Source organism: Cricetulus griseus, chromosome 5 (assembly GCF_003668045.3).
Source record: "Cricetulus griseus strain 17A/GY chromosome 5, alternate assembly CriGri-PICRH-1.0, whole genome shotgun sequence".
NCBI lineage: Eukaryota > Metazoa > Chordata > Mammalia > Rodentia > Cricetidae > Cricetulus > Cricetulus griseus.
Window position 1 is genome coordinate 54337445 of NC_048598.1, and position 13357 is coordinate 54350801.

The 13357-nt window shown below is 39.8% G+C and overlaps 1 protein-coding gene across 6 annotated transcripts in view; it reads left to right on the forward strand.

Moving 5' to 3' along the window:
- Ppp1r12b (protein phosphatase 1 regulatory subunit 12B) overlaps nucleotides 1–13357 on the forward strand; it is a 207084-nt gene that overhangs the window by 49184 nt on the left and 144543 nt on the right. For all 6 annotated transcript variants that reach the window (XR_004770351.1, XR_004770352.1, XM_027417535.2 and 3 more), the window contains exons 2-4: nucleotides 2349–2479; nucleotides 8882–9000; nucleotides 11797–11956. Coding sequence is in view for 4 of the 6 variants with exons in the window: in XM_027417535.2 (XP_027273336.1) it covers nucleotides 2349–2479; nucleotides 8882–9000; nucleotides 11797–11956 (410 nt within the window). In the remaining 2 variants the exon portion in view is untranslated. The remainder of the gene's footprint in view (nucleotides 1–2348; nucleotides 2480–8881; nucleotides 9001–11796; nucleotides 11957–13357) is intronic.

Genomic DNA, 13357 nt, shown 5'->3' on the forward strand with positions numbered 1-13357 from the left:
TTAAGGCAAACACAGAATTTAAAAAAGTATGTGGGAGTTAGGCTGTACTAAGTCTGTTTTTTGTTGACAATCACCTGGAGCTGGACGCTGTGGAGATTTGTTTTCAGGCAAAACAGGTAGCCTTGGCTTTCTCCTGAGATACAACAGCAAGGTCAGCTTTGTGAGCCAGCACTAGGCCGTGCTGACAGTTGGAGGCTATTCTGGGACCCAGAAGACTTAGTTTTGTAAGGCCCTGTGCTCCCAGATTAACTCTGGCTTTGGTTAACCCCCAGCCACTTTAGCCGTTGATACAGAGAGCAATGTTAGGTACAGTAGAAAGATCACAGTATCCATAGTATTGATACAAGAAGTATTTTCCCTTGCAGAGAGCTTGTCTTTACTGCATGCTGATTGTGAAGACCTTTATTTACCAAGCAGTTTTTGGAATTGTTAGTTCTTTTGGACTAAGAATTAAGTATATACCTTTATTTCAGAGCTTAAAACAAATTTTTACTCTAGTAACATTCTTGTACAATACAAGCTAAGTAAGAATAAACACACTTAAGCCACAGTGAAGATACTTGAGTTAAAGCAAAAAAGTTCTACCATTGTTGTCATGGTTAACACCCAAAGATTAACTTCTTTTCCAAGGAAAGGAAAGAGTTCTTGTCTGGAGACGTGAGCATAACTCTGGGCAGACAGAGTTTTGCAGATGGGTGAATCTGCTCATGGACCATGTTGCATGAGTCAGCATCACATCTGCAGATGGAGTAGGCAGAGGACATCTAAATTTAGTCCTTATTCACTGGAGAAGACTTCAGGGAGCATCCCCCTTTCCTCTCATCCATGCTCTAGTCATACCCTCCTGGAACCAAGGCAGCTGGATGTAGGAGAGGCAGGGCGGTTGAAGGTTCTGGACAGCAGAGTTCTGTAGCTCTGTTGCTTTGTACCACTGACTAGGCTGGTTCTTTCCAGTTCGGTCATGGAACATACTTATTTTTTTCATGTAATTCTTGGATTTAGGAATCCACAGTACTCTCAATTAGACATCCAGATTCCTAAATCTGGCTAGTCCAGAGACATTTTGAATCAAATTACTTTTCTAATGTAAGTATGGACAAGAGCCATGGTGAGTGAGGATTAAATACATTTGGTGTGTGTGGCCGTTAAAAGTACTGGCTCAAAAATAGTGCCAGTAGCTGTTTCCAACTCTCTGAGGTGGGCAGATGCCCAGTGCTATGAATGAGTACACATTTCCTTCTAGGTCCTGAATTTTCCCGACTTTGGAACTGTCTGAACCTGAATAATTATCCTTGTCAACGATTTCTTTTTATTCTATGTTAGACTTTTTTATTTTCTGTTTTCCTTTCTTCTACTTCTCTCTCTCTCTCTCTCTCTCTCTCTCTCTCTCTCTCTCTCTCTCTGTGTGTGTGTGTATGTGTGTGTGTGTGTGTGTGTGTGTGTGTGTGTGTGCTCCTGAGTGCGTGTACAAGTACATGTCTGTGCATGTAGAAACCTTAGGACAACCTTGGGTTATTGTTCCTCAAGTGCTGTCCACCTTTATTTTTTTGAGGCAGAGCCCTGTTGTTGTATATCGTCCGTCCGTCCGTCCATCCATCCATCCATCCATCCATCCATCCATCCATCCATCCATCCATCCATGTTTTTCAAGGCAGGGTTTCTCTGTTAACAGTTCTAGCTGTACTGGAACTCACTTTGTAGACCAGGCTGGCCTCCAACTCATTGAGATCCACCTACTTGTGCCTTCCAAGTACTTAAAGGCGTGTGTCACCACTGCCTGACTTTTTTAATTTTTAATTTTTTTTAAGTAGGATATCACTGTGTAACCCAGGCTGACCTCGGTCTTGAGCTCTTTCTTCCTGAACCTCCCAAATGCTGGGCTTCAAGGTATGTCTCACCATGCCTGGCTCAACCAGAGTTCATTGTGATTATTTCTTCTAGTCTTATTAAAGATTTAAAAGCTTTTATTAAAAAAGCTTCTGTGTTTTCCCCTGCTTGTTGGGGTGAAGGCAGAGAACAGTATCTGTCTGCAATATCATTTGAAGCCATTTAGAAAAACATGTAAAAACATTTCTAACACACTTTCCTTTTTATAACAAAATGCTACAGTAGCTTCCCATTTACAGCACTACAGAAATCATTTCATAGTTAATCCCATTAATACTCTTAGTACTGTAAATAATATCTAATAGTATTTCTAAGTTTGGAAGTCATATTTCAAACACTTACTAGGAAAAATAAATAGTATATCAGAACTGCTGGCCATTGTCATTGTCCAAAGTAGTGTCTGGTATGTAATAGAACTCAATAAATTCTTGTTGAATGAATCAGTGGGCTTTTCTTTTCAGGCCTGTATTGATGAAAATTTGGACATGGTGAAGTTTCTGGTGGAGAACAGAGCCAATGTAAACCAGCAAGACAACGAGGGCTGGACACCTCTTCATGCAGCAGCTTCGTGTGGTTATCTCAACATAGCAGAGTGAGTGAGCATCTGCTGTGGGTTTGGTGCAAACCCCACTGCTTACCAGAAATTGAATTTTACAAATAGTTATCTCTCTAAATTACAAACACAGAAAATTGACTATTAAGAGCTAGCTGACATGGTGTTTTGAATCCTTTATATATGCACAGGTCTTACCTCCAATTTTGTTTGCTTCTGTTTTGTGTAATTCATATTTGCTAGACTATTCAGAGGCAGCATCAGCTTGGTGCACTGTCTGGATAATTTCTGAACAGCAGAACACATGCATGTGAGTTGTAGATTTTTTTCCCCTTGGACTTCTCTATAAACCTTTTTTTATTATTAAATAAGTATTACTGAATTAAATAGCAAATTATGAACTGGAACACATAGGCCCAAGGCAAGGTAGTGATTGGCATATGTTCTCCACATTGGTTGAATGGCTATGTTTGATATGTTGGTAGCTGCTGACCTCCATGGGGGTAGATTGCCCCCTCTAGGGTAGAGGAATCCTGATCACATTGTACCTACCAAATGAGAAGCACAAAATAAGTTTGTGATATATGAAAGAATGACCATGAATTTTATTTCTAGTTAGGAAAGAAACTTTGGCAGTTGAAACATTTTTAAAATTTCCAGGGCAAATTTAGAATGATAAAGTAAATCTAATCAGGATAGTCTGTGGCCTTTTGAAAATCAGATTGATTAAGTCCTTTTCAATGATAACAATTGGGGTTAGCACATTTTTTTCTTATTCAGCAAACAGTCATGTAGGTGTCTGAGAACTACATTTGCACAGGTTTCCTAGAGCATCGCTGAGTGGCTGGATTTCCTTTGAAGCATGGATTTTCAGTTGAAGTATCAGAGCAGAGACACACGAGCCAGCAGTGCAGGTGGCTGGACAGGGCTGGATTGGTCCCAAAGCCAAGACCACTGGACAGTAGAGTTTTCTTTGATCTTCATTTCCTCTCCCTATTCAAAGTTAATAATGATGTGTAACCTAGGCTGCCTCCTATTCTCCGTTGAACTCACTAATGTCAGTGTTCCCATGCGTAGGAGTTAAGGTGACTTCTTTGTCTTTTTTGGACTTACAACATTTATTTAAGAAGTGTAAGATGTGTCAACTTCTCATTATTCGTACTTGAGTAATGAGTTCAGGTGGAATGTTTGTAATTGAGCTACAAAATCTCATTACATTCAAGAATTTAGTTTTTTACCTATTTTTTTCTTTCTAAATTATCTAAGGCCAGCTGAGTCTTAAAAGTAGAGTAGTAGGTGGTGTTATCTTTCTGGGAAGCTAAATACAGAGAATTATTGTAATACCTTTTGTGATTTCTTTAACTCATTTTTAAGGACAAACACAGTTCCTTCAGAAATACATTTTGTGTGTGTGTGGGGGGGCAGGATTTCTCGAGACAGGGTTTCTCTGTGGCTTTGGAGCCTGTCCTGGAACTAGCTCTTGTAGACCAGGCTGGTCTCGAACTCATAGAGATCCACCTGCCTCTGCCTCCCGAGTGCTGGGACTAAAGGCATGTGCCACCATCACCCAGCCCCAGAAATAGATTTTTTTAAAAAGATTTATTTATTTATTTGTTTATTTATTTATTATGCAACATTCTATCTGCATGTATGCTTGCATGCCAGAAGATGGCAACAGATCTCATTATAAATAATTGTGAGCCCCAGATCTCATTACAGATGATTGTGAGCCACCATGTGGTTGCTGGGAATTAAACTTAGGACCTCTAGGATAGCAGCCAGTGCTATTAACCTTTGAGCCATCTTTCTAATCCCCCCTCCCCAGAAATAAATTTAAAATTAGAAATCTTTACTCAACCAAATAATACCTTGAATGAAGTGAGTTTATCCGTGACTATCACAACTTATACATATGAATGTCTGACCATAGTGAGCTGATCCCGACTGGAATCCACTGTAGATGTGGGATAGAGGTAGAGATGGCATGCCTTAGTTTACCTTGTAATATACACATTTAGAGTATTAAATAAGTTATTTTTATGTGCATTGATGTTTTTGCCATGGGTATAAGGTCCCCTGAAACTGGAGCTACAGACAGGTATGAGCTGCCATGTGGGTGCTGGAAATTGAACCAGGGTCCTCTGAAAGAGCAGTCAGTGCTCTTAACCCCTGAGCCATCTCTCCAGACCCCAGATAAGTTTTTACTTTACACTCTTTATTTGTAATATTTTTATACAACAGATCAGGGAAATAACATGATTATTTAATTGGGGATTGGAACAGAGCAATGGCTCAGCATTAAGGCTGCTCTTCCATAGGACCTGGGTTGGATCTGTAGCATCCACATGGTCACCTACAGTCCCAAGGGATCTGGCATCCTCTTCTGGGCTCCAAGGGCCAAAACACCCATACTCACAACATAATAAAAAGTATTAAAAAATTGTTTAGAGATGGGTATCACTGTGTAGCTCTGGCTGACCATAGTCTCCACTAAGCCCAGGCAGCCCTTGAACATCAATCCTTCTGCCTCAGTAGCCCAAGGGCTGGGGTCACACATGTGTGACCTCTCCACATGACATCTGTTTGTGTCTTGAAGAACTTACACTTTAAACTTATTTCTAGGATAATTGGCAGCACTGAACTTCAAGGGAATGGGAATGAAGGACAGAGAGACTAGCTTTTTTCAGTAGAAACCCATGACCATTCTATTTCATGTTCCTTGGTCATCCTTTCAGCCATGTATTTCTACTGTGTGTGTGTGTGTGTGTGTGTGTGTGTGTGTGTGTGTGTGTGTGTGTGTGTGTGTGTTTAGAGTTTATTTTTTCCTCGGTTTGAGTTCAAATATTAGTTGGCTGGATTATTCCTAGTGGTGTTTAATTTATGAGCAGGAGATTGACCCAAACATTTAGCATGATTTATAGTTTATTGCAATGCTAACATATTTTGAGGTTTTTTAAAAACACATTTTATTTCTGTACTTTTTTCCTTAAAAGAACAGCAAAGGGAGCCAATGAAATGGCTCAACAAGTAAAGGCACTTGCCATCAAATCTGAGCACCAGATCTGATTCTTGGAACTCATGTGGTGGAATGAAAAAACTGATTCCTGCAAGTTGTCATTTGACCTTCCTATATGTTCCATGGAATGCTCATGTGCACATACACAGATAAATAAATGGATACATTAATAAATAAATGTTAGGAAATAATAGCAGAATACCTTTTATCAATGCTCAGCTAGGCTTTCAAGGCACATATGTAGTGCTAACAGCAATTCTGAGGCTCTAGACAGTTAGCAGCTCCTCCTGTTTCTTTCTGCTTAGTAGTTTATACATTAATGTTTACTCTTGTTCAGTACAAGTGCAGTGCTAAAGGTGTCTGTTTTTCTCCTATGAACTGGGGAAATGTGGAAAAAGGAAAAGCTGTATTTCTTGGTAGGAACCAGTTTTCTTGATCATTAGCACACGAACAGATCAGAAAAGGGAGAAGCAGCAGCCTGTGTAACCTGACCCAGAAAGGAAGGGATACATGTTAGAATGGAGACCAGGATATTTCATGTAGTTTAAGCAATATTTATAGAATGCCAAGAAAAGAGAGAAAGCATCAAGATACATACAGTGTCTGCTATGGAAGAGGTACAGTTAATGTTTACAGGAGCAGGAAGGTAGCATTAAAGGAAGGAGAGAGAGAATTCAGTTGGTGGGAACAGGCAAGACTCTTGAAGGCAAAAGAGTTTGAAATGGACCTTAAAAGATGTGAAATGTATCTTAAAAGAGAAGGAAATTTGTTCCATTCACTTAAAGAAAATAGCTCACCCTAAGGAGCAGAGCTTGGTGTGAAGGGGTTGGGGGTTGGGGGAAGTTGTAAGTGGTTGAGTTTGATTAGAGTATATATTTCAGTTCAACCAATATTTATTGTGTATAGTATTTGTATATTGATTTTTTTCAGGGTACAGGTGGTGTGGTTGAATACTCATTTGGCTTGAGGGGAAGAAACCAGAAAAGAAAAACTATTGGCTATGGAGTAATGAATAATGTATGGAATAATTGGATATAATGGTGGCACTTGTTCAATTTAAAAATATGGATAGAAGGAATTAACTTTAGAGTTGAGTAAGGTGTCTTTCTCTGAATCTCTGAGGGTGGAAGTGTCATTGAGCTGTGTCTTAAAAAACCATGACCACAGCAACTCTTATACAGAAAGGCATTTAATTGGGGCTGTCTAACAGTTCAAAGGTTTAGTCCATTGTCATCATGGCAGGAAGCAAGGCAGCACATGGGTAGACATGGAAAAGTAGCTGAGAGTTCTATGTCTGGATCTGCAGGCAGCAGGAAGAGAGAGAGACTCTAGGCTTGGCATGGACTTTTGAAACCTCAACACACTTCCTCCAACAAAATCACACCTCCTAATCCTTTCAATGGTGTCACTCCCTGGTGACCACATATTCAATCTGTGAGCCTATGGGGGCCATTCTTATTCAAACCACCACAGGCTGTATATATGTGGAGTTGATATATCAATATTTATTAAGGCCCTATTATGCTAGGATACTAGGCACTGAGAAATCAAAGTTATGCTTTTAATTTCCTTTTTTTTTCCTTTACCAACTCTCAAATACATAGCCCATCCATATGTTGATTTTTTTAAATAAAAAATCTAACCAATGTAAAATGTAGTTCTTTGAATGTCATCATAGTAGATTAATAAATGTCGATTTAATTGTTGATGTTCATTGAATTGGAAGACAATTTACATAGTTTTTCTTTACTTTTTAAGTACTTCTGAGTGTCTGATAGTAGTCCTAGAATTGTTGGAACTGATTATTTATTCTTGGTTTTGTTTCATTTTTTCAAGACAGGGTTTCTCTGTGTTGCCCTGACTGTCCTGGAACTCACTCTGTAGACCAGGCTGGCCTTGAACTCACAGAGATCTGCCTGCGTCTGCCTCCCAAGTACTGGGATTAAAGGCGTGTACCATCACTGCCTGGAGTATTATTGGGATTCTAATTGGCCTAAAACTAGTTTGATTTAGACTGACATGAAAAAGACTGAGGCTAATAGCTTTTGCCAGTACTAGTTGCATGTTTTTAAGAAAAATCACTTTTTTTTCTTACTTAAAGTTTTTTTTTTTCTTGAGAAAATGACTTAACATGTTTGAACTTCTTAACAACCATGTTCTTTTGGTTTTTCGAGACAGGGTTTCTCAACAGCAATGTTTTTTACATGTAATTTGAGCAATGTTTTTACATGTAATTTGTGTATGTGTGTGGGCAATCAGTGGTTTGCATATAAAAGTCAGAAGGCCACTTGTAGGACTGCACATTCTCTCCTTCCATCATTCTGGGATTGAACTCAGGTGATTGGACTTGTCAACATGTACCCTCCCGGGGCGCCCCCCCCCCCATAGTTGGTATTAGGAACCTCATTTTCTTAAATTAAGAGTACTTAGTTGCATTTACATTGCCTTCAACATAATTTTAAGACTGATTTGTGTGCACGAGCACATGCATGTGAGAGAGAGAGAGAGGGAGAGAAAGAGAGAGAGAGAGGTGGGGTGGGGAGAGGGGGGCACTTTGAAAATTAAAAGATACAGATAAGGTACTGAGTTTAGCAGCCCTTTTTTTCTTTAGGATACATATTCTGTATGGATTCAGAATCTGCTTAGCATTTTAAATGTTTCTTTAGTAATTTAATTTCCTTTATGAATGTAGATTCATCTATATGGCTTGTTTTGTGGAAGTTAAATTCATGCAAACTCTAATACATACTTTATTCTTCAGTTTTCATACCCACAACACTACTAAGCAAACTTCACCTTGGCACTGAAAACGAATTTTCATGAGAACTGCTTATTTACATAGCTTTTAAATGTTCTTATTTCTAATAATTGGATGTGTAATAAGTCTTTCTAAAATGTCTTTGGATCCTAGGTTGCATGAGTGAGCGCTGCATGCTTTCCCTATTTTACCTCACTAAGTCAGGTCTCACTATGTAGTCTAGACTAGTCTGAACTTAGCATGTAGGCCAGGCTGACCTCTAACTTCAGCTCCTCCTGCTTTAAGATCCTGAGTGTTAGGATACAGGCTTGGCCAAATACCCTACCCCACCCTGCTCCTTATAGTATTTAGAAAGACTTAGTATTTCTAGAAGCAAAAGAATTGGGTGTTAAGAATATGCATATGTAAGAAATCTTTTTGATTTGGCTATGTAAGAAAAGTGAATATGTAAATAAATATGAGTGTGTAAGAAAGCATTGCTCATGTTGGAAACCTGTGGTCCTAATTATTGAAGGCTACTAGGGCATGAAATTAATAATAAATGACCAACAAAACACCTCATCTGTACCATATTTAAAACCCCCAAATATGCCTTGCCGTACATTGAATTCAAGACACAGTACAAACTGGTATCAGAGTGACAGATAATCTTGATTTTGCCACACAGGTATTTTATTAGCCATGGAGCCAGTGTGGGTATTGTGAACAGCGAGGGTGAAGTTCCTTCTGACCTTGCAGAAGAGCCAGCCATGAAAGACCTTCTTCTGGAACAAGTAAAGAAGCAAGGTAACCTAGGAGACTGGGTGGTTAGCAGAGGCTCTCACGCTGCCCCTTAGGAACACAATCCTCCTTCCTTATCATGTGACAGGGCAGGATTAAGTCTGTCGGCACAGCATTCGTCATCAGTCCTCTTAATAACTCACACAGGCATAGGCCGAATGCCCAAAGGATGACCAGGCCTTCCTTGTCTTTGCTATTCTAAGGTTGTGTGCTGATCTTGGAGTTAGGAGTGACCCGAGGAAGACTGTGGACCTTTCTTTGTGTGTGTGTGTATATCATCTCTGTTGCACAGGAAAGTCTGAAGAAAGGCTGGAATCCAGTGTAGCTAATCTATTTTGTGACTTTGTGCCCTTTTCCTTTGATAACTACAGGTGGTACTAAGAAGCTATTTATTAAAACCTATGAAAGGATCTTTGGCCATAGTAACTGTGGAAACTGTTCTGATAGTTTCTTTTGTTTGTATGTTTGTGTTTTTGAGAAAGAGTCTTACTTCATAGCCCCATATGCGCTAGAGCTTGCTCTGTTGCCTGGACGGTGGTCTTCCACCTCTACCTCCCTATGTTAAATTACAGATGTGAGCCCCCATAGCTGACTCTAGTAGTTTCTTAAGGTAAGAAATTTAACTTAGAAGAATATATTCTGAAATTGTATATTCTTATTTTGTAGTTCTAGAAGAAACTCATTTCAGGGCATAAGGTGGGGCTCTCCTATTAGACGCCTCAGCGTCACTTTGTTTTTGTACATAGAATTTCCCAGGCCGCTCATGGACAGGTGCCTCAAGTCTCATTTCTCCCCACCAGTATTACAGGCAAGCACCACCACACCTAGCTTTTGAATTTTTTTCAGTTTAAAGTTATTGACTAACCATGGACAGCAGGTCTTAGGTTTCTGTTAAAACTATCATGAAACTCTGGATGAGAACTGTAGCAATTGGAGATAGGGGAGGCGCTTCTAAATTACTGGAAGTTATTTCCAAAGCTTTAGTGTCCTTTCATGCTATGGTCCTTTAGAACAGTTAGGGCCAAGTCTGGCCACACTTGCTTGTTTATTATCCAAAGCTGCTTTTATGCTGCATCAGCAGAGTTGAGTAGTAATGGCAGATTGTAGGGCTGGCAAATCTGCAAGGAAACATTAAGTATCTCACCTTTTATAGGAGGTATGCTAAGCCTGCCTTAAGTGATGGATATTCCAGGTCATTCCAGGACCTATTACTAAGGTCCATATGTGATTTTTTGCCTTACTGAATTAAATTTTTTATACTAAGTTTATTCTCTCATCCCACTCATTTCCTCTCCTAAAAAATACACTTTTAAAAAGGATTTATTTATTTTATGTGTATGAATGTTTTGTCAGCATGTACATCTGCATACCAGAAGAGGTCATTAGATCCCATAGGACTACAGTTGTAGATGGTTGTGAGCCACTATGTGGGTGCTGAGACTTGAGCTCAGGACTTCTAGAAAAACAGCCAGTGTTCTTAACCACTGAGCCATTTCTCCAGTCCCCATTCCTCTTCTAAAATATTTTACAGTTTACAAATTTAAAAGTAAGTTTTAGTTTGAGAATCCACTCTTTATTTTGATTGCAGACTCTTCCTTCATGCTTTGTTGAAACAAGCATTTACATGTGTGCTTCACTGCAGCACTGGTAACTCTTACTGTGTCTAAATAGACTTCCTCTTTACCCTGTGCATCTCCCCAGACAGACAGTTCTCAGAAGTTCCTTATTTAAGAGCCCAAAAGAAGACTGGAAGCACAGATAAAGTCTGCTTATGAGTATGGAACCTTTTGAATGGGTGTGTTTGTAATCGGATCATTTCATCATTTTATATAATGAAGAATGTCCTTTCTTAAGGCCCTTCTTTACTGGCCTAGATATTGCAGATTGATGGATAAAGGGAAGAACTCTTGGGAATACCTCCATATGATTGTAAGGGAAACAAAATCTACCTTGTCTTAAAAGCAGACTCTAGTGTTGGCTTCAGATCACTTACTAATCGATGCATTGCTCTGTGTAGCTTCAGGTAAGTATATACAAAAGTGCGTATGGAAGTAAGCTTTAGGTGGAGTGCACTTTGCCATAGTATATCCTACCTCAAATGAAGACTTTGATTTATTTTTTTGAGACAGGGTTTCTCTGTGTAGCTTGGGAGCCTGTCCTGGAACTCCCACTGTAGACCAGACTGGCCTCGAAACTCACAAAGATCCACCTGCCTATGCCTCCCGAGTGCGGAGATTAAAGGCGTGCACCACCACTGCCTGTCAAAAGGAAGACTTTCAATAGTAATCTTCTGGTGTAGTGAGTGGAAAAGAAGAGAGCCAAGAGCATCAAGTAGTCCTAATGGCAGCTCTGCCACTGATGTTTTTGTGACCATACGCAAAGCACACAGCGTTTCTGTGTTTATATCCTCATATGGCAAATGAGGCTAGTAATAGCTATTATAGTTACTCCACAGATTGTTGGGAAACTAAGATCATATAACATGTTAAAGAACTTTGGCATTTATAGCTTCATGCAAATCTTGTAAAGTAAAAATAATATCCCATCTGATTTTTATGTTCTGTTGAAAACAATGTTAGGTATGCTCCCTTTATGAATGTGCACCACATAGTGGTTAGCCTGGCTATTTAGCATTGCTGATTTTGTTATACAAATGCCATTGCTTTAAATTTAATAAGTTACCAGCTTGATGAGGAAACTGTTATTTGTGACACTGTCTGCATGTTTTGAATCTAAAGTGCGTGCCCTGTTGGACGCGGGTGGAGCTTTAGTAACACTGCTGTCTGGTGTCTGGTTCTGTAGGAGTTGACCTAGAGCAGTCAAGAAGGGAGGAAGAGCAACAGATGCTTCAGGATGCCCGCCAGTGGCTCAACAGTGGGAAAATAGAAGATGTGAGGCAGGCTCGCTCAGGGGCCACAGCCCTGCATGTAGCTGCTGCCAAGGGTTACTCTGAAGTCCTCAGGTATGGAACTGGGACTACTGGGAGAAGAAGAAACGAGTTTTAGGAGTAGAAGTTCTTTTTTTTTTTTTTTTTTTTTTTAACTGTGGTGTGTATTTTCTTGTTCGTTTTCTCTTGCCTTGCAAATTTTCCTCTTATTTTGCTGGTGCTCCTTCATGGGTGTTCTCCCTTCCTCTTACAGTCTCTCTTCCTCAGATCTGTGATGTGTCATTGGCTCTCCTGAAGCCTCCTCCTCTATGACTGTACAGACCTGTGACCCTTCTGGTTCTATGATTTAGACAATTTCTGGGAGCATTAGATCAATTATAGAACTTGTACAGGAGCCATGCGTACACGCACTCCCCACACACACACACCCACACCCCCCCACACACGATTCCATTGGTAAAAACATCTGCTACCAAACCTGATGACCTAAGTCAATCCTCTATGTGGTAGAAAGAGAGAACCAATTCCTCCAAGTTGTCCTATCACCTCCACTTGCTCTCAATGGCATGTATGTACCCCCCTCCCCAACACACTCATATGTACATCAAATGAATTAATTTAAAAATACAATTTTAAAAAGCAAGAGAAGAGAGTTAGACTTTACTTGTTTCACTTTTCTTATAGTCATGATCTATGTGGCTCATAGTGGTGATTAGTGTTAACAAGATTTCCAGAATATAGGAGTGCTAATGCCACTATATGTACAGTTGTTGCTAGACTCTTCCAGTGTTCATGTTCTACCTAATAAGGTCTTTCTAGTAGGTTTGGTAGTGTGTTGGCACTTCTTCTATTTCTGCCTGAACATGGTAGTCATATGCTGCTCAATTCTTGAAAGGATGGTACAGTATAATTTAGATTTTAGGAATCACATTTTTCCTCTTGCATCACATAGACACAAGTTAGACTGTAGCTTTATGGTTAGCTAGACCCCTCTGTGGGTATTTTTAGAATTGGAGGTATGGCATTCTATAGGTTACCTACAAAGCTCATTGGTAAAGTGTCCTAGGGATATTTGAGTCCTCATTTCAAATGTGAATTCTTTTCTGAACTGGAAAATGCAAAGTATACTCTGTAATAGAGTTGTGTGACTCGGCTCTGATTGATTAGGGTTTAGTTAATCTTAGGGACAAACTGCTCTATTTATGTATTCCACTTGTATGGTGTATGTCCCAGTTGTTTTCTGTTGCTGTAACAAACACCATGGATAAAGCAATATTAGGGAGGGGAAAGATTATTAGCTTACATGTCCTGAGAGCAGTCCTCACTGAGGGAAGAAAATCAGGGCAACAACTCAAGCAGGAACAGAGGCAGGAGGAGAGCTGCTTACTGACTTGCTTCCTGTAGCTTGCCTAGCTACTTTGCTTACATAGTTGAGGCCTACCTGTCTAGAGATGACACTGCCCACAGTGGGCTGGG